Source organism: Phocoena sinus, chromosome 20 (assembly GCF_008692025.1).
Source record: "Phocoena sinus isolate mPhoSin1 chromosome 20, mPhoSin1.pri, whole genome shotgun sequence".
NCBI lineage: Eukaryota > Metazoa > Chordata > Mammalia > Artiodactyla > Phocoenidae > Phocoena > Phocoena sinus.
Genome location: NC_045782.1, coordinates 12,025,774 through 12,046,265, shown reverse-complemented (window position 1 = coordinate 12,046,265; position 20,492 = coordinate 12,025,774). Strand labels below are relative to the sequence as shown.

General features: G+C 50.9%; 1 protein-coding gene across 6 annotated transcripts in view; it reads left to right on the top strand.

Annotated features, from left to right (window-relative positions):
- RAP1GAP2 (RAP1 GTPase activating protein 2) overlaps positions 1-20,492 on the top strand; it is a 186,907-nt gene that overhangs the window by 147,967 nt on the left and 18,448 nt on the right. For all 6 annotated transcript variants that reach the window (XR_004347654.1, XM_032617539.1, XM_032617538.1 and 3 more), the window contains 6 exons: positions 2,371-2,471; positions 4,566-4,695; positions 7,139-7,294; positions 12,726-12,797; positions 13,314-13,400; positions 14,759-14,893. Coding sequence is in view for 5 of the 6 variants with exons in the window: in XM_032617539.1 (XP_032473430.1) it covers positions 2,371-2,471; positions 4,566-4,695; positions 7,139-7,294; positions 12,726-12,797; positions 13,314-13,400; positions 14,759-14,893 (681 nt within the window). In the remaining variant the exon portion in view is untranslated. The remainder of the gene's footprint in view (positions 1-2,370; positions 2,472-4,565; positions 4,696-7,138; positions 7,295-12,725; positions 12,798-13,313; positions 13,401-14,758; positions 14,894-20,492) is intronic.

Sequence of the window (20,492 nt, the reverse complement as noted above, 5' to 3'; positions counted from 1 at the left end):
TATATAATTTTATCACACATGTAGGTTCCACAGTCAAGATACGGAAGAGTTCCACCAAACACTAGGATCCTGGTGTGGCTCATGCTTTTATAACCATGCTAACCTCCCTCCTGCCTCCACGCTCCCTTCCCCGGCTCCAGTCCCTAACCCCTGGCAACCGCTGATCTGTTCTCCAATTTCTAGAACTTTGTCATTTCAAAAATGTTGTATAAAAGGAATCATACAGTATATAACCTTTGGGGATTGGCTTTTCTCCACTCAGCGAGATTCATCCACGTTTCTGAGTGTATCAATGGTTTGTTCCTTTTCACTGCTGAGTAGTGTTCCATGGTATACCTAGATGTACCACAGTCTGTGTAACCATTCACCTATTGAGGGATAGACATCTGGATTGTCTCCAGTTTAGGGCTATTATGGATAAAGCCACTGTGAACATTTATATACAGGTTTTTATGTGAGCAGAAGTTTTCATTTCTCTGGGATAAATACTTAGGAGTGCCGTTGCCTGGTTGTGTGGTGATTATATGTTTTGTAAGAAACTTCCACGCTGTTTTCTGGCGTGGTTGCTCCATTTTACATTCCCACCAGCAATGTGTGAGTGATCCATTTCCTCTATAGCCTTGCCACCATTTGGTGTGGTTACTATTTTTCATTTTAGCTATTCTGATAGATGTGTAGTGAGATCTCATTATGGTTTTAATTTGCATTTCTCTAACAGCTAATGCCATTGAACATCTTTTCTAATTGAACATCCTACTTGCCATTTGCATATCCTCTTGAGTGAAATGACTGTTCATGTCTTTTGACCATTTTCTAATTGGGTTTCTTTTTACTGTTGAGTTTAAAATTTTTAAATAACAGCTTTATTGAGGTATAACTGACATACCATACAATTCACAATTGCATGTGATTTATATCTCAATAAAGTATACAATTTAGTGGTTTGTAGTATGTTCACAGACGTGTGCAACTATCACCGCTAACTTCAGAAAATTTTCACCACCCCTAAAAGAAACTCCATTCCCATTAGCAGTCACTCCCATCACCCTCATACTCTGTAGCTCCTGTCAGCCACAAATCTATTTCTGTCTCTGTGGAGTTGCCTGTTCTGGACATTTCATATAAATGGAATCATAATATGTGGCCTTCAATGTCTAGTTCTTTTACTTAGCATAATGTTTTCAAGGTTCATTCATGTTGTGCCATGAATCAGAACTTTATTCTTTTTTATGGATGAATTATATTCCATTGTATGGATATATCACATTTTGTTTATCCATTTGTTAGTTAATGGACATTTTGATTGTTTCTACTTTGGGGCTATTATGAATAATGCTGGTACTAATATTCGTGTACAAGTTTTTTTTGTATGGACTTTTGTTTTCATTTCTCTTGAGTATATTCTTTGGAGTGGAATTGCTGGATCATATGGTAACTCTATGCTTAGTTTTTTTGTTTGTTTTTTTTTTGCGGTATGCGGGCCTCTCACTGTTGTGGCCTCTCCCGTTGCGGAGCACAGGCTCCGGACGTGCAGGCTTAGTGGCCATGGCTCACGGGCCCAGCCGCTCTGCGGCATGTGGGATCTTCCCGGACCGGGGCACGAACCCGTGTCCCCTGCATCGGCAGGCGGACTCTCAACCACTGCGCCACCAGGGAAGCCCTATGCTTAGTTTTGGGAGGAACTGCCAGGTTATTTTCCAAAGAGATGGCACCATTTTACATTCCCACCAGCAACATAAGCGGGTTTTGATTTTTCCACATCCTCACTGACACGTCTTATTGTCTTTCTTTTTGATTATGGTGTGAGTGGTATCTCATTGTGGTTTTTTTTTTTTTTTTTGTCTGTTTGTTTGTTTTTGGCTGCACCTCTTGGCACACGGTATCTTAGTTCCCCAACCAGGGATCAAACCCGTGCCCCCTGCATTGGAAGTGTGGAGTCCTAACCGCTGGACCGCCAGGGAAGTCTCTCATTGTGGTTTTGATTACTATTGCGTTTTCAGAGTTCTTTATGTATTTTAGATACTAGTCCTTTGTCAGAAGTCCAACCATTAATTTTTCATTTTTGGATTGGTTTTTGGTATCAAGTCTAAGAATTCTTTGCTTCAGCTTTGCCTTTCTTTTTGTTTTTTAAACTGAGCAGCAGCTTTGGTTCAAATAGAAAGTCCTCATTAACCAGCCCCCCAAATCCAGCTCTGTTGAGTGAGCCTCTATTAGTCCTTCCTCCCGTGGATGACAGAGCCACTGGATGGCAAATGAGGGGGATGGGGAAAGGAAAAAAGGGACCAGGTATCCGGACACATTCCTTCTCTTGGCGGCAACGAGAAGGCTTATTTTTCTGAACTTCTGCCCCTTATTCTGTTTCTCTTTCAGACCCTGGAGGAGGAGCTGTTTGGGAACAGTGAGGAGAGCCCAGCTTTCAAGGAGTTCTTAGACCTGCTGGGAGACACCATCACGCTGCAGGACTTCAAAGGGTGGGTTTTAGCCAAGTGATGGCTCTGCCCCTATTGATGAGGCCCTAGAGGAAGGGGGAGGACTGACTGCAGAGTTTCAGGGGGTTGCATGTGAGAGTTAACAACACGCACAAGGAACATGGGATTATTTTTCAGCAAATGATCGACACTCATTGATTGCACCTCGAAGGACTCGGTGGTACAGGGGATAATCCTGAATGGCAGATGGTCTGAAAGGCATTGACTTTGGCCCTTAGGATGCATGATGAAATCGTCCCACCTGAGATTTGCCTTCCTAATTACAGTTGGTTCAGACTGAGAGTGAAATGAATCCACCTTCCCTTCCAGGTGAGCAGGTCACTCACCTGCTAGGCATTCCGGAAAGAGGACCCTATGTAGTTTTGGGGGAAATGACCCATTTTAGATAAGACACAAAAAGTATGGTTAATTAAGAGTTTTGGTGCAAATACCGTAATCCCTCTGGCAGGAACCTATGCAACAGTGTGTGGTTCTCTAAGCGGACAGAAAGAATATTGGAGCTATTTCTTGGAAAGCTCTGGCCTTTGATGTTCCTTGACAAAGGCAACACTTCGGGAGGGCCTTCGGACCTGGCCAGCCTGTTCTCTGCCTTGTGGCTGGCACACGGCTGAGCCCTCAGTTTCCCACCTCAGCAGCCGCATTACCAGGATGTCCTAACACGTGTGAACGCACTAGCTCTGTGTCTGGCATGCAGTAGGTGCTTGATAATCACTTATTGCCTCTGCTCCCTTCTCTCCTCCTCTTCCTCCCCCTTCGAGGTCATCACCGCTGTCTGGAGCCAGTCACACGTGGGTCAAGATCCCATCTCTGCCACTAATTAGCTCTATGACTTTGAACAAGTGACTTAGCCTCTGCAAGCCTCAGTTTCCTTGTCTGTAAAAAGGGAGACAAAGATAGTACTGACCCCACAAGCCTGCTGGAGAATTGAAATAGATAGTGCACGTGACGCACTTAGGCCAGCGCCACGCACAGTAAGCACTGGTCGTCATTGCTATTGTTCTTATTATACCACCTTCCATTGGCTCTGAGATGCCATCCTTATAAGATATATCCTGATTTCAGAGAGGTTAAAATGGGAAAAAATGTTCCATCTTGCAACTGATGAAATAAAGTATATTAAAACCAGGAAGGACCCCAGAGGTCATGTAATCCTATCCCTTTATTTTCAAGAGAAAGGAAACTGAGGCCTGGAAGAGATTAAGCGATATGCCCGAGGTCATGTGCTGACTTAGCGGCAGAAGCTGGTCTAGAACCTGAATGGACCTAACTCCTGGCCACATATGTTTTCTGCCATGTGGGGCTGAGCACATTTCTGGCTTGTATTATAGTGCTTGAGGTTGGGGGGACCTGATGTTCAGGATCTGTTTTATTTCATTTTCTTAAAGGAACATGTATCCCACTCTCCTTGCTGAAGAAGATGAGCCATGGCTAGCAGCCAAATTTCTATAAGGGAAGGAGGGGCAGCTCTGAGAAGCCCACCCAGTTCCTTAGCGTTTTTTTTTTTCCTGCCTGCAAGGAGGCAGCCAGAGAAGGGACCTCCTTGGATACCTCCCAGCTGCTGTGGTGGGGTCTCCATATCCAGGACTGGCTGGGTAGACGTCAAGCATCTGTCCCTTCTTCTCGCTGACTCCGGATACTCCTGTGGGGCTCACCACCATCCAAAAGGATGGACGGCTGCCCTGGCTCTGGGCTGAGGACCTGGACACAGCCTTGCAGAGATCAAAGGCTTATGCCCAGCCTTGGGGGCCACTAGCAGCTGGGACGGCATTTGTCTGGGGTTGTGGATGGATGGACGACCTCTCTTCCCATGGAGCGGAGGGGACACAGCCAAGGCTTGGAATGGAGGTCCTGCCTTTGTCTTTGAAATAGTAATTTACGGTTAGAAGTCAGGGCTCATCTGCTCAGAAGATGAGCCTTATCTGCTTTCCCAGAATCATAGTCTCTCTGCCCTCAACTCTTCCACATCTTCTCTCATTCTCCTGCCCCCGTGTCCTTAGGGAAGATTGTACCAAGTTGCCCACTTCCCTTCTCTCTCTTTCTCTCTCTTCCCCTGGCACTTTCCCGTTCCCCTGACAGTTTCCGAGGAGGCCTGGATGTGACCCATGGACAGACGGGGGTGGAATCAGTGTACACGGTATTCCGGGACAGGGAGATCATGTTTCACGTCTCCACAAAGCTGCCGTTTACCGAGGGAGACACCCAGCAGGTAACCGGGTTCAGGATGGCTTCAGGAGCCTGGGGCGTGTGAGGTGAAAGCCTGCGTCTGGTCTCCCTGGAGAACCGAGGCCGCCTTCCCCATTTTCATAATCAAGAAGCCCGTCTGTTCAACTTTGTTCCTTTTATCAAAACCTGAACTACTGTGTTATTCCACCAAGGCCGCAGGTCAGCAGCCTGTGTGGGAGGCGGGACAGGGCTCCTGGTTATCCCACTGTGACTGATGCAGAAACAGTGGTTAAAAGACTGTTTCCCAGGTGATCAGGGGCAGAGCTGTGAGCAGAGCCCAGGTGCCCTGATCGTGTAGGCTGGTGGTAAAGAGTACATGACGTGGTCTACAGGTGGTGGCTTGAAGCCAGCTCTGCCACTGAGGGGTATGTGACTCTGGGCAAGCTGGTAATCTTGTGTCCTCATTTGCCTCATCTGTAAAATGGGGATAACACCATGTACATTAGAGGGTTGTGGTGGGGATCACATAAGGTTCTGATTGTAGGGCTCAGTACGATGCCCGGCTTGTGGCAGGCTTCCTACCTCATGTCTGTTCACTGTCCAGGCCACTCTTCCTGGCCCAGAGACGTCAAGCTGGTTATTGCATGTGACACCCCCACACCCCTCTCCAGCTTGTCTAGTCATACAGCCTTACCTCTTAGGACACCTGCCGTGGGCAGGAATCCAGCCTTTTCCTTGACTGGAGAACCCTGAATGAGACCTCTGCTTCCAGTGTATTCCTCCTTTCCCTCTCATTTGCTGCTTCTGACAGCTGCACATCCCTGGGGAGGACCTGGCTTCTTTTTCTCATCGAGCCCTGAAACCAGCAGCTGGTCCCTGGCTGTGGTCCCATTTGCCCCGTCCCACTCTTTGTACCATTTCAGTCTCCAGGAAGATAAGGAAGGAAGCTAGGCCTTTCACCAAACTCGGACCCATTTGTTTCTGAGCAGGGAGCCCAGGAGGGAGCACAGATGTAATATTGTAAACATAGTGCCTAGCTTCTTAGGAAAAAAGGAAATTGGCAAAGGAGACTGCATTTTGGCTCTAAAATAACTACTGAATGTTCCAGAAACAAATAGGAGCAGGATTCCTTTTGTGCCCAAAGTAGGTTTTCTCGCAGTGTTTTACCTTCAGCTCTTTTCCCTCGCGGCCTCCCTCACCCGCTGCCCCAGCCTAAGACTGAGGACCGTTCCCTGCCTGGCTTGTTCTCAGTGTCACCTGTTAAGTGGGATGTGCACAGAGCTTGGCTCTCAGCAAGGACTGAATACATGTTAATTTCTCTTCCTAAGAAATAGGATGATGTGTGTGCCATAAGTGAGACAATTTGTAAAAGTGCCCAGCACAGGGCTTAGTATACAGCAGGTGCTCAGTAAGTGAGAAACTCAGTGGGAAACAGAGCTTACGTGCAGTAGGTGTTTAATAAAGGAACAAAGTGTAGGTAAGCACCTAGCCTGGATTTGGTATACGAGAGGGCCTTAACATTTGAAATCTTGCATGGGAACAGCCCAGTATGGTTCCTGGCACACAGTAGGTGCTTGGGGATTGAGACCACCTGTGACAGCACCTGGCCGAGCTTGGGATGCTGAATCGGAGTTGTATTTCTCTCTCCCCCATGACCTCCACCAAGCCAGGTTGCCCGTATTTCTCTGAGCATGGTTCTTCTCCCTTCTGGTATAGGATGATCTGCCCCCTCCTTCCCGATCATCCACATTTCCATCAAGCGCTCCCTTCTCTCCCAGTCTCCTCTTCCAGGAAGCCCTCTCAGATTGCTACCAGGCCTTTGATTTTGCCCTCTTCTCCGCCCCCATAGTGTCAGGCACTTTGTGGGTAGTGGCTGATTTAGCATTTGCTGGCTGGTGGCTTTGTTAGTGTTCTCAGGTGGCTCCACCTGTGTTTGTGTCTCTCCCAGATCAATTACAAGCTCTCCCAGGGCAAAACCCGGCCTCAGTTTTTTTTTTTTTTGCGGTACGCGGGCCTCTCACTGTTGTGGCCTCTCCCGTTGCGGAGCACAGGCTCCGGACGCGCAGGCTCAGCGGCCATGGGTCACGGGCCCAGCCGCTCCGCGGCATGTGGGATCTTCCCGGACCAGGACACGAACCCGCGTCCCCTGCATTGGCAGGTGGACTCTCAACCACTGCGCCACCAGGGAAGTCCCCGGCCTCACTTTTTAACTAGTCTCCGCGAGTCCTGAGTCAGGGCTACCTCTACGTACTATAGAGCTCAGTAAGAAGCTTGCCAGCCTCTTCCTGACAACGTAGACATTTTCCTCATTTTTTTCCTTTTTAGTGGCTTCTAGAGATTGAAAGAAAAAGCTCCTTGGAGAGAGAGGTCTCAGTGTTCTGGGGTTTATGTATAACGATAGAATAATGAGGAATTTCCTATATAGACCTATTCTGTTTTCAAGATGTTCCTAACTGGCTTATAACAATGGAACACTTTCTGATTAGCTCCAGAGAAAGAGACACATTGGGAATGACATTGTGGCCATCATCTTCCAAGAAGAAAACACACCATTTGTCCCAGATATGATTGCCTCCAACTTCTTACATGCCTACATTGTTGTGCAGGCTGAGAACGAGGGCACAGAGACCCCATCCTACAAGGTAAGGAGAAAGTCCCGTCGGAGGAGGTGGTGGGCCCAGGCACCTCACCACACTTCATGGAATCAGCGACATCGAGCAACACCACGTCTCAGTGGCTCCTCAGACCATCCTCCGAAACGTGATAGATTTCCCACGAGTTCTCGGGTTTCTGGGGTTTGCGAGCTAGATTCTTGGAGAGCGCCTTCTGAGGTCACCTCATCCATCTTGCTGCCTTCAGGTTCCCAGCCTCTAACTCAAGGGTTGAGAAGCACCCCGTGTCCCTAGGTGGAATCTGGTAATGCCATTTGCTAGAGCGAGGCAGAGCCAGAGGAGAGCAGAGAAGAGAAAGTGGAGAGGACTGTCAGGAAAGGGGAGAGGAAGAAAGCGGTGACAGACGAAGGAAGGAAAGGGAGAGATGTTCATGGTGAGAAGGGTGGAGAGCAGGGTAGACCCTGGCCGCTGGGTGGGCCCCTCTGGTTTAGCCATTCTGGGCAAATGATCTTAATTTGAAGACTCCCAGGGAGGTGGGGTTGTGAGCATCTGGGTCTAAACCTCCTGACCCATTTAGCGGGCTTTCACACTGGCTCAGAATCTTCACGGATGTAGATGAGCGTCAGCTGCCCTCACCCTGTCCCCTCCCGATGGCTGTGTCACTAACCCTCTCCTTTGCTTCTCCATGAGGAACAATTCCAACCTCTTGGGTAACAGTTTCTCTGTATCACAGTGGTGTTGGGGGGCGTGGGACCCAAGGGAGATAGACTGAGGCAGGGTTTTTAAAGTGGATGTTAGATAGGTTTTGTTATGTATTCCTTGTAGATAAGTGCAAAATGTGGAGTTCCCATGCTTCTTTGTGTTTTCTGGGGAGAGAAGCCACAGCTCACATTCTCAGAGAACTCCCTGTTCCCCACAGTGTTAGGAACCACTTTTGTAAGGGAGAGGGAAAAGGAGCCTGGAAGAGGAAACCATAGGCCTGAAATGTTTCCTATATAATAACTTAGGCCAATGCTGGTCCCTGGGGTTCATGAGGCCATACCACTTCATAGCCATCTTTCCAGCATATCAATTTTGCTTGAATATTTTCGGAAAGAAAAATGATGTTATATGATTGTTATATCAGCACAAACCCAGGTGTATGAAGTGCAAAATTCACATCAGCTTTAAAGCCAAATGGGAGGCTTCCAAAACAGAACCAAAGAACCCCACTGTCTCTTGTTGAGGACAGCTGATTCCTTTATATGCCCACGTTCATCCTCCTGTGTCACTGAGCAGTCTTAGCTGAAAAGTTGGAGAAGCCATGGTTTGGGTGTTTCCGTCAAGGCTTTCACCAACGGGGACATTCATTTCAAACAACGGGTTGATTAATTTGTTGGTGGAAGCAAGTGTCCTCATTCAGTGCCTACTGTGTGGGCACTTGGAAGTGACATAAAGAACCAGCTTCAGGGAAGGGACAGAAGAGGCTGTGAGGCAGTTCAGCCAGTGGGTCACTCAGACAGCCACCTGGTTCTTTTAACAGCCAGCGGTGGCAGAGACGGATCCTCAGAGTAAAGCTGTGTGATAGGAGGGCACCCGAGGCCTTCCAGGCAGTCATGTATGTACGTGTGGCTCATCTGCTGGGCCTCTGCCGGCAGAATGAGGCCTCTCGTGGACGTCTAGTATTTGCTTTTAGTTCCTGATAGGAAATGGAGTTCAGCTAACTGCCTCTCCACTTTCCAAGAGCTTTTGTAGAGTAGGAAAATACGAAAGAGAAAGATCAGAGATCCAAGAAAGCACCACCCCACCTCCAGCGTTGTTGCCGGAAGTCTTTACCAAGTCTCCCTAGCCACCGTTTCTGGTCCAGGGGAAAGCATTGTCCTCAGAGAGGTGGTGAGAAGCAGAGCTCACAGGGAGAGCGGGGCTGTCCCTGTGATGTGGGACCTTGGGCTCCGCCTGCCAGGCAAACATCGAAGCTGGAGGGCAAGACTGTGAGTGGGGCTGGGTCGGGGGGCAGAGGGCAGGGAGGGAGATCAGCCTTTCAAGGTGCTCCCCAGAGCTCTGTCCATCCACGGCCCCAGCAGCACCCCAGTGATGGGCAGGCTGAGGAGGACGTGGTTAGATCCCTGGGGGGGGGGGTCCAGGTGACACGGGACCTTAGCTGACCCCTGCACGCTTAGGGGCTATGGCAAAGGAGGGCGAGATTTCCTTGGGGGCTGGGCAGTGCCCCAGGGGGCTCCCAGTGGGGAGGACAAACAACAGGGAAGAAGAGGAAGGGTGTGAAGGACAGGGGTGGGAATGTGCAGGAAAGTGTCCCAGACCGAGAGGCTCCAGAATCTGGGGTTCTGGTCCTGACCCTGCCTCTGACTGCTGTGTGACCTTGGGCCAGTTCCTTCCCTCTCCGGGCTTCTGTTGCCTTCTGTGTGAAATGAGGAAATTGGAGTAGGCAATCTCTGAGTTCTTTCCAGTTCTGACATGCTGAGGAGGGGAAGGAAGGGGAGTTGAGAAAGAGGGGTGGGGTGTGTGTGTGTGTGGATTAGAAAGTGGTTTGGGGGAACTCTAGTATTTCAGGTATACTTTATTATACCTGACTGCTGTGTGACCTTGGGCCAGTTCCTTCCCTCTCCAGGCTTCTGTTGCCTTCTGTGTGAAGTGAGGAAATTGGAGTAGGCAATCTCTGAGCTCTTTCCAGTTCTGACATGCTGAGGAGGGGAAGGAAGGGGAGTTGAGAAAGAGGGGTGTGTGTGTGTGTGGATTAGAAAGTGGTTTGGGGGAACTCTAGTATTTCAGGTATACTTTATTAGGTGCAGGTCAGCAGGGAAAATAAAAAAAAAACATTGAGTGACAGTGGTTACCTCTTATTTGATCTGCGTTGGACACTGTGCTAGGCCCTTATGAGCAGTCTTCTTGAATTCTCCCAAGCCTCTGGCCAGGCAGGCCTCCATTGGCCCTGTTTACAGGGGAGTAAATTGAGGCTGAGAGCTTAAGTTTTTTTTTTTTTCTTTTTTTTTTTTTGCGGTACGCGGGCCTCTCACTGTTGTGGCCTCTCCCGTTGCGGAGCACAGGCTCCGGACACGCAGGCTCAGCGGCCGTGGCTCAGGGCCCCAGCCGCTCCGCGGCATGTGGGATCCTCCCGGACCGGGGCACGAACCCGCGTCCCCTGCATCGGCAGGCGGACCCCCAACCACTGTGCCACCAGGGAAGCCCAGAGCTCAAGTTTCTTAAGGCCCGAGGCCACGGAGCCCAGAAACAGTGGAACCAGGGTCCTGTCCAGGTCTGACTGTGGTCTTCATCACAGAGCTGTCAGAGCAGGTGGGAACTTGGACCCACGATCTGGGGTGTGCATGAAACATCGCATGGAACTATGTTTCAGATGTGAATTCCATCCCCATCCTGCTAGCTTGGAAGGAAATTACAGCTGCGTCGTCGCTAGGACCCTCTCCCCACCCTGTCTGAGCTCATCCTACCCCGACTCCTCAAGTTCTGCAAAGGTGTCAGGAATCTTACACGAAGCAGACCCCGGAGGCGGGTTCCTGTCCAGGTGCCCTCTTTCCCTCACTACTGGTCTGCTGCTTGAGCAGCCTTGTGGTTCTCTAAGGCTTCCAGGCCATGCTTGGACAGACGTGGGGATCTTATGAAGTCTGGAGTCCTCAGAGGCTCCCCGCCTCCCTGGTGTATTCTTATTACTTACACACCCCTGTCTCCTTCCGCTTTCCAGTTCTTGAAGAGTCTCTTCCCCAGTCACCTGCTGCCTCTGTCTTTCTAAGCCCTGCCCCCACCCCTGCTGGGAGGCCTTGGCTGGATTTAGAAAACAGGAAGGTGAGGTTGTGTTCAAGCAGCTTCTGCTTTCAGCTCGGCAACCCAACCGTCCCCAGGAGGAGGGAACAACAAAGGCCCAGGTGTTTCGCTGGAAAGGGGTCAGGAGAGGGAGCGCGTGGGGATAGAGAGTCGCCATCAGAGGAAGGATCCTGTCTCCCGCCTGTCTGACCCGGCTGCTGCAGTGGGCTCGTGGGCACGTCTGGCTGGGAGACTCGGGTGGATTTAAGAGCTTATCTGCAGCTCCTTACCCGGTCGGCACAGACTACTCCAATGCGAGCCTGAGAAGGAAGGGGCATCGGGGTGGGAAGAGGGGAGAGCTGGGCCTGGCCTCTGGCCTCATCCTCGCCAGCAGCCCGTCAGTGGCCTTCCCCCTCCCTCTCCCCCAATTTTGGCTCCGTGGGTGGAATTCTTGACTTGTGCCACGGGTGCACGGTGGGTGGTGGAGGGGGAACTGTTTGGCAGCTGGAACCAGCCAGAAATCACGTCAGCCAAGCACGTACCATTTCCTGACTCCGGGCACTGCCGTGTGGGCCATGGCCATGGGGACAGTCTTGCACTTGGGAGAGAAAGTCATGTAGACCAGCCCTCTCCCGCTCCCTTCCCCTGCAGACCCTGGCCGGCCTTTCCTTGGCCTGGCTCCGAGCTGCCTGCTCACCCGGTCTGGCAGACTCTGCATCTGCCCTACTTCACAGGCTGGGGAGGCTGGCGGCATGCCAGGGCTGGGCTCGCGTCAGCAGCCGCCAGGGAAGGGAGAGGGCAGAGTCTCCAGAGAGGCCTGCAGCCTTGGGGGCTGAGAACAGGTGACACAGGGCACCTCCGTGCAGAGAGCGAAAAGGGAGGTGTGGGGCCTGTCCTGAGCCTGGGAGACCCTCACACAGAGCGCCTTGGTGTCCTTCCACCCCCAATTCCCAGGCCGGGCCCTGGCGCTCTGTTAGTTCCAGCCTTGCCCGGCCTGACCGACCCTTTGTGTCTGAGACCAGGGCTCCCAAACACCAGTCCACTGACCGCACAGAAGCTCTTGGGTGCATTTAATGGTTGCAGATTCCTGGCTCCACCCCAAAGCTGCTGATTCAGTATGTTTGGGGTGGAGCCCATGCAATCGGTATTTATTTTTAAACACTTGAAGTGATTCTGACGTCTGGCCAGGTTTGGGAGTCAGTGTTGTCGGAAAGAATCCCAGAGCAGGGTCGGGGTGCTCTGGACTCTCAGTTCATCTCCGGGGCTGATCTCCTGTGTGCCTTTGAGGCTCCACGGCTCTGGGCATCTGTTTCCTCATCAGGAATCCAGGGCTAATAATTCTGCTGGTGCCTTCTCTGTAGGATTAGCATCCCAGTCGAATGAGGTAATGCGATAGCATCTCCTGGGCTCTTGTACTACATTAGAATTAGGGTTCCAGGCTGCTCTTCAGCCCTGTCCAGTCGTCTTGCCAAACTTGCTTCCGGCCTCCAGGAATGCAGATGAGGGTATGGGGATGGCTCCATGCCATCCAGCCCCACTTCTAGGAACAGTGACTCAGGTGTGCCAATGATGGTTCTTTATTTGTATTCCGGGAAGGGGAGGAGGGAGAAGGGGAGTAGGTCCCCTAGGAACAGGGCTTGGAACTCTTGTCATCCTCAGCTTGGGTCTCCTCCCTCCTGGCCCACACCGAGCTTCTGCGTTTCAGGTCGCAGTCACCGCACGGGAAGACGTGCCGGCCTTCGGCCCACCTCTGCCCAGCCCCCCTGTTTTCCAGAAGGTAAGAAATTCTCCTTTCTGCTCCTCTCATGTCCGAGACTCCAGGTTTTCACACCTGAGTGTCAGTGGTTGCAGGGACGCTGAATTGGACTAGAGCTTTAGGAGAACCTTCAGCAGGGTTGGGGAATCTCCTCACTTGGGGTCTCTCCCCACCTCTCCTTGTGCCGCCAGCCTGGCCCAGCACAGGGCCTTTTGTCAGGGTGTTTGATACTGGGGTTGCCTTTCTGCTAAAAGAAGGGTTTTTATGCCATGCTCCAGTACCAGGAGGCTTGGGCACAGATGGGCTTCCAGTCATGGAAATGCCACTGTGGGTGTGGAGGGTTGGTTTTTCCAGCACCAGGGAAGCTGGTTTCCATGTTAGTGTCTTAGCAGGTGGGCTTAGGCTGGGCTAGAACTGATGAAATGTCGGAAGGGGACCTTTCAGGGGCTCTCCCAAGACCCCCTCTTCTGCCTACCTCTTCCTGTGGCTGAAGCCCTTTGGGCAACAGCTAAGGGTGGGGTGTCTTGTCTGTTCCAGGGCCCAGAGTTCAGGGAGTTTCTCCTCACCAAGCTCACCAATGCAGAGAATGCTTGCTGCAAGTCAGACAAGTTTGCAAAGCTGGAGGTGAGAGCGCGGTTTCTGATCTTCCTCCTGCCCTCCTGGACAGCCTTTCCTGGAGGCCTATTCTTGGGGGCTGTTTAAGGTGGGGAAGCACCATCTTTGCCCTTCTGAGCCTTCAGCCTTGTGTTGATATGGAGCTCTTTCTTCTTGCGGGAATTCCATCCAAACTTTAGGTCTAGTCAACCATTCACCAATCACCATTTATTGAGACTAGGTGTACTAGGCTCTGTTCTGTTCCCTGGGATACTGGGATATGTGAGGCACAGTTCCTGCCCTTACAGAGCTCATAGGCTGATGGGAGACAGGTATGATGCCGTGAGCTGGACTGTGATGGAGACCAGCACAGAGGCTGCTTCTGCTGATGGGGAATGGAGGGTGTGTTCAGGGAAGGCTTCTTGGAAGAGGTGGCCCTTGAGCTGCTGAGTCTGGATATCTGATGAACCTTTTGCCAGGAGGAAAGAGTGGGGAGGGTTATTCCAGGCATGAGAAACAGCATGAGCAAAGGCCAGGCAGATTCAGAGCGTGACTTTGTGAGGGAGCTGCAGAGGGTTGGATGTGGCCTAAGAAGGATTCATGTGGGGCCTGGAATGGTGGGAGGCCCACCTAGAGATGCTAGTTGGGTCCGATCAACTAGAACTAGAGGTGATGAGTCCCTAATAAAGTTCAGGAGGAGGTGGGAGAGAGGGTAGATTGAAGGCGAGGAGGGCAGGAAGCGTGACCAGTTAGAAGCTATTACAGGAGTCCAAAAGAGACGGTGACAGTGTGCTTAACACCAGGCACAGGAAATGGTCAGAACCAGGAAGACCTGATGGACTCCAGTATATAAGGGTAGGGGTAAGTGGGATTGGTGGGGTGGCTCTTGGGCCTTTGTCTTGGGCTCTTTGCTGACATGGGGACCGCTGGAGATGAGATCTGTTTGGACCTGCTGATTGGAGGTGCCTGCAAAGGCTGGGCTGTGGAAAGGGCTGGTCCTGGTCTGTGTGAATGGCGCCCCCTGGAGGCTGTATACATAGCCCTGGACGCACATCTGGATGGAGAAGAGCTGCGGGCAGTTGGGTACGTGGAGGCGGCACCCGGGGCAGAGATCTGGGCTAGGAGTCATCAGGGCAGAGCCATGGGAGGGCAGGATGGCCCAGGGAGAAGAGGCAGAGGGAAGAGCGCAGAGGGCCTGGCCCGGAGCTGTAGTGTTAGCTGCAGCATTTGTGAGAGCGGATCTCAGCCTGGATATCGGTCCATACCATTGCCGGGATGCAGCTGGCCAGAAGAACAGCCCTTGGGCCAGGTGTCGGGAGCCCCCCAGGGAGAGGGCACAGCTCTGTCGTCAGTGCCAGCTTCACAGCCCCCACCCTCTTCCCTTCCAGGACCGGACGAGGGCCGCCCTCCTGGACAACCTTCACGATGAACTCCACGCCCACACTCAGGCCATGCTGGGACTGGGCCCAGAAGAGGACAAGTTTGAGAATGGGGGCCATGGGGGATTCCTGGAGTCTTTTAAGGTACGGGCACAAGAGCGGCCGGGGATTGCTAGGGCAGGGAGGCGGGGGCCAAACAAGGGACGACAGCAGGGCAAAGTCCACGTGACCCTGAGACCAGAGCCCGAGTGCCAGCCAGCGGTGGCAGGACCAGCAGGGGCATCACAGATGTTTGCAGAGGGCAGGGGTCTCAGGAAGTGTGAGTGGTCAGAGCAGCCGACAGTGTCTCTGGCATCTTCCACATCCTGTCTTTGATCTGGATCATCTCCTCATCAGACTCCTGGAGTCTGGTAAGAAGGAACAGGGGAAGAGTTAGTAGCAGGAGAGGAGCCCGTGCAAGCCAAGAACATTCTTGCTTTCATCTGCCTCTTTCTGTGGTTGGGGAGCCCAGGGCAGGATGGCAGGAGCAAGGAAACCAGCCTTAGGAATCTTCAGCAGCCAGTGTGGGAGACTGCAAGGATCGTTCTCAGTTGCCAGGGCAGTGGAGGACCTGGCCAGGGCTGGTGGGATGGAGTTACAGGCAAGTCCTCGGGGACTTTGCCAAGGGAAGAGCTTTCTAACCAGAGTGAGCTACTAAAATAAGTAGTGAGCTTTCTGTCCCTGGAAGTATTCAAATAGAGCTTGGACAGACACTTAGCTGGCATGGGGTAAAAAAGGTTCATCATCACATGCTTGCCAAGTGCGTGTTGGTCCACCCAGCACTTAACATCCAGCATCCGATCTGAGGCTGGCTGTAATCCTGTGCAGTTAGCAGAACTTGGGTCTTGTTATTTTTCACTCACACACAGGGGGATAGGCTGAGAGAGGCTGAAGGGCTGCTCAAAACGTTACACCTGCAGGAGAGGTAGAACCTTGTTTCAAACCCAGGTTTTCTGATCTTTAGGTCAGTGTTCTGCTGGATTGCCCATTGCAAAAATGATTTGTAAAGCTACCCTTTTGGTGGCGGTATGTGTGGGGTGAGGGTTAGACCTGCCTATATGAGAATCCCAGCTCTGTGCGATCCTGGGCATGGTCTTTAAAGTCCCTGAGCTACAGATTTCTTTTCTTTTTTTTTTTTTTTTTTACATCTTTATTGAAATATAATTGCTTTACAATTTTGTGTTAGTTTCTGCTGTACAACAAAGTGAATCAGCTCTATGTATGCATATATCCCCATATTCCCTCCCTCTTGAGCCTCCCTCCCACCCTCCCTATCCCACCCCTCTAGGCTGTCATAAAACATCGAGCTGATCTCCCTGTGCTATGCAGCAGCTTCCTGCTAGCCGTGCATTTTACGTTTGGTAGTGTATATATGTCAATTGAGCGACAAATTTCTTATCTACAGCACAGGGGTGATCCATAGGACCTCTGTCATGGAATCAGTGGGAAGACTCCTTGAAATAATGCCTGGAGAAATACATGTGGCCTGGAATACAAGAAATGCTCAGTAGAAGTGTTAGCTGTTATTACTGTTTTCATGGAAAGTGAAAGCTTAACATACATTATTCCATTGAAAGCCTCATGACTGCCCTCTGTGCCCTGTGAGAAAGGCTATTATTATGGGCATAATAATTTTGGTATGATAATTCATACCCAATTTTAATAATGATGGGTGTGATTTTACATGCGAGGAAACTAAGACTCAAAGAGACAAAGCAATTTGTCCCAAGTCACCCAGCAGACAGGGGAGTTGAATCCAGGTTTGCCAGATTCCAAAGCCTGCGTTCTTAACAGCTACATGACACTGCCTCCTGGTTCCTGACTCCATTAAGATTCCACCCATGCTAGCCCAGCCCGGGCAAGCCTGGGGTCCGTCCCTCGCTGCCAGGCTGGACCACAGAGAGCAGGGCAGAGCTCCGATGGCCTAGTTGGGGTCAGCTGCTGAGACTCCTCATGGGAGTGGGGGTAGGGGCTGAGCTGCTCGCCTAGGCTGGTGGGAGATTCCTGGGGCATCTGTTTCAGTTGTGGTGGACAGTGGCAGCGAGGGTGAAATAGAAATTGGGAAATCAAGAAAAAGGGGGATGAGGGATAAGAGTCGAGATGAAAGGGGAGGAAAGAGGGAGCCGGGTTGGCTAGCCCAGCCAAGAGAGGGGTGAACGTGACACCTGGTCATTAGGAAAACCTTTGTAGGCTCTGCCCCCCATCATAGCAAGTGTATCGAACCGTTCCTGCATCCCACAGTCAATGTAATTTATGTAAGACTTGAGCTCCAGTTGACTAGCTAACCTCATGTTATATTTTGCAGACATGTAAGGAAGCAAATTGCTTTCAGTTTTGCAGGTTTCTTTCTGTATTTGGGAGTTAATAATGATTTTTTTCAGATTTCAAATATTTTTATAACCTGGAAAAGCTTGTAGGCTGTGGACAGTGGATAAAATAGCCCAGCAGCTGCAGACAGGTTGTGAGTCTAAGGGCCATTTGTCCAGGCCCTTCCCTCCAGCAGGAGAAGCAGTTGATCTGTCCTTGACTCCACAGGGTCTGACTAAAGGGCTTTCCAAGAGAGATGCTTCAAGACTTTATCATCGCTTGTCTTTGATCCTATAATCCAGGGAACTCATCTTTTCCCTAAATCCTTCCATCTGTAGGCTGAAGATAGACCCACTTCTGCATTCTGCTTCCCTGCTTATCTCCGAGGTAGCACTGCGGGGTGAGGGAGGGGATGGTCACAGTCACGCAGTCACGGTCATGGTCAGTCACACAGAGTAAGCCTTCAGAGCTCTGCCGGTTATGATCAGCTTTTCTGCAAACACTGCTGGGCTTACTCTTTTGCCCTGTCCCTTCCGTCATTGCCCTCACGTCTCCCAAGCTGGGAGCAGGCCAGGCTTAGCAGCATGGAGCCCAGTGGCTTGAGGGATTCTGATGTTTGGGTCTTGCCTGTGGCCAGGCCTGGGGTCTGACCCAGCTCAGGAAACTGTTTCTAGTTTTGGTATTTCTTTGTGGGCGCCTAGGATGGCGCTGTGTGTCAGAATCATTGGCATTCCCTTGGAGTTCCTTACCCAGACCTCCATGGGATCCCGCTTGTAGGAATAGTGCATGAAGTGACTCCAGGAAGAAAAGTTGCATGTTTTATCTCGTTCCTGTCAAATTTTCATCTCACAGGTTCAGGGAAACATAACTAAGAATTCCCAGGACTAAAAGTGATCTCAGCCATCTCTGCCCTTGCCTCTGTGACTGTTCTGCCCCCACTATCCAGGGCAGTGACCCTCTGTCTCTGTCCCAAGGAGCAGACCCATCACTGCCGTGGGCTGTGCTACCTGGCACCTCACACTACTTAGATTAGCTCTTCACATCTTACTTCAATCCCACTGGCTGTAATTTAAGATTTTTTTCTCATGAGAAACAGAACCATTGGTTTATGGACATCTACACCTGCTTCTCAAACTGAGGTGTTTGGAGATATTCTCAGGGATCTGCCAGTTCTACGAACAGTTTAAAGTTTAGCATTTTTACTTTGGATGATAATCTAAATATATATTTAGATTAAATATATATTTGCCATTAAACTCACACTTAAAAGATATTTCTATGGAATAAGTAGGTTTATTGCAAATGCAGTCCATGGGACCACTGCTGTTGGAGGTCCGTGGACATACTTTTGGAGTCTTGCAAGAAGGTTTTCTATATAAAGGAGTGTACATTACTCACCTTTGAAAGATACTGATCTCTAGACAGTTGTTCTCAAATGTCATTCTCAGGCGCTGCCAGCCGTTCATGGTGTTTTTATTGGTCCGTAATGAAATGAGTGATGCTACTTGATGTAGCCACACGCTTTGTACCTAAAACAAATGTGAGCCATGTCTTAAGAAACACTGAGCTAGCCCTGTCCTCTGCTGACCTCATCATGCAGAAAGGGGATGGAGGCCCAGGGAGGGGAGGGTCACCCAGTGTCATTGGAACTGGGACCACAGCAAGCAGGGAGTTGTCAGGTGACTTTCTCTAGCATCTGAGGTATCAACTGTGATAGTTGATGCACGGGTCTGATCTGACCCCTAGTGGCAGGAAAGGAGCAGAAATCCCTGCAGAAGTACCTGCAGGCAGGCCAGCCCTGGAGCTCACGGATTGGAGCTCTGGTCTTTCGGGGTGGAGAGGCAGAGGGATAGTTCCTTCTCCCGTTGGGCTGCTAGAGGGACAGAAGACCCTGTTCTGGACCTAGTACTTCCTGATTAGGAGCCATCTCAGCAGGACAGCAATTAGCATCTTTCTCTCCAAGGGCCCCTGCCTCTGTTGCTTGCCTGGTACCGATAGGCATGTCCCCTTCAGTGCTCATCCCTGTGCACTGTGTCCCTTAAGTTGAGTTTGTTAAATTGAAACACTCACGAAACCCATTTAAGCAAGCGAGGTTTGTGGTTGACCCAGAGGATGCGTGCTCCCTCGGTGATACCAACAGGTGCTCGTTCCCCCTGGGTGAAATGAAGTGACATAGCAGGTACCGAGAAAGTGACTCCCTCTCTCTCTCTTCTGACTCCCCCAAAGGAGAACTCTTTCGAACGTAAGCCGGGAGGTGAGCTGAGGGCAGGGAAACCCTGGTGACTGGGGTTGGTGATTGGCTGGGAGGAGAGCAGACCGTGAGGACAGGTAGGGACAGCTGTGTGAAATGTGGAATAGACAAGTCTAAGACTCCAGGGGCCAGAAATGGTAAGATTTCAGGTCAGTGCGCGGAAGACCTTTCCAAAGGTCAGTCTGTCCGCTGCTGAAACAGGCAGCCTTGAAAGCAGTGAGCAGCCTGCCCCTGGGAAGATGCGAGCAGAGGAGTGGTGCACCATGGCCTGGATGTACAGGGGCTGAGTGGGAGCGGGTCCAGATGGTCCCTGCAGAGCTGATGCCCCTGCGAAGGCTTCACATGCCTTTTCCCTCTTCCCTGCCCTCCGTTCTTGTCTTCACCCTTTACCTGATCTGCCCAGCTTGAAAAGGCTGGTACTTCCAGCTCTATATCACATTGAAACGTGGAATACCTGAGACCTTGTCACTGGGTGATTTTGTCCAAATCAAGCATTATTTTAGGATTTTGAAGTAGCCATAGTCTCTCTCTCCTTTGGTCCCTAAGTGTGAGGGAGGAGGGCTGACCCTGAACAAGCAGGTAACACACCAGGTGTCTGGTCATGTGGACACATCCTGTCTCATGTCATCCTCGTGTTTACAGACGAGGGGACTGTCTCCAAAAGGTTCCCATACTGTGCTTGGAAGAACCAGCATTCAAACCCCTTCCTGTTTGCTTTGCGCAGCAGATGGCTCCCCTGCACATCCCTGGAATTCCATGTCAGCCCATTATCTCCTCCAGCTTATCTAGTTGACTCAGACAGCAGCACCGAGGGCATTCAAGAAGATTCTTCCCAGGCTGCTGGAGATGTTTGGGGGGAGAGGTGCTGAAGCTCCATGGTTTCTGGTCACCCTTTAGTCCATCAACCAGTTGAACTCCATGTTCAATATGAACCACTTTTGGGGATCCTGGGACCCTTCTATCTGGGGCCCAGGTTCTGATTTGGGTCCTGGCTCCATCTCTTACCTGAGGTGTGACCTGGGTAATCTTTTACCTTTAAGGGACCTTTTCTTTTATTTATTTATATTTGGCTGCATGTGGTCTCCGTTGCTGCACGCGGGCTTTCTCTAGCTGCGGCGAGCGGGGGCTACTCTTCGTTGCAGTGCG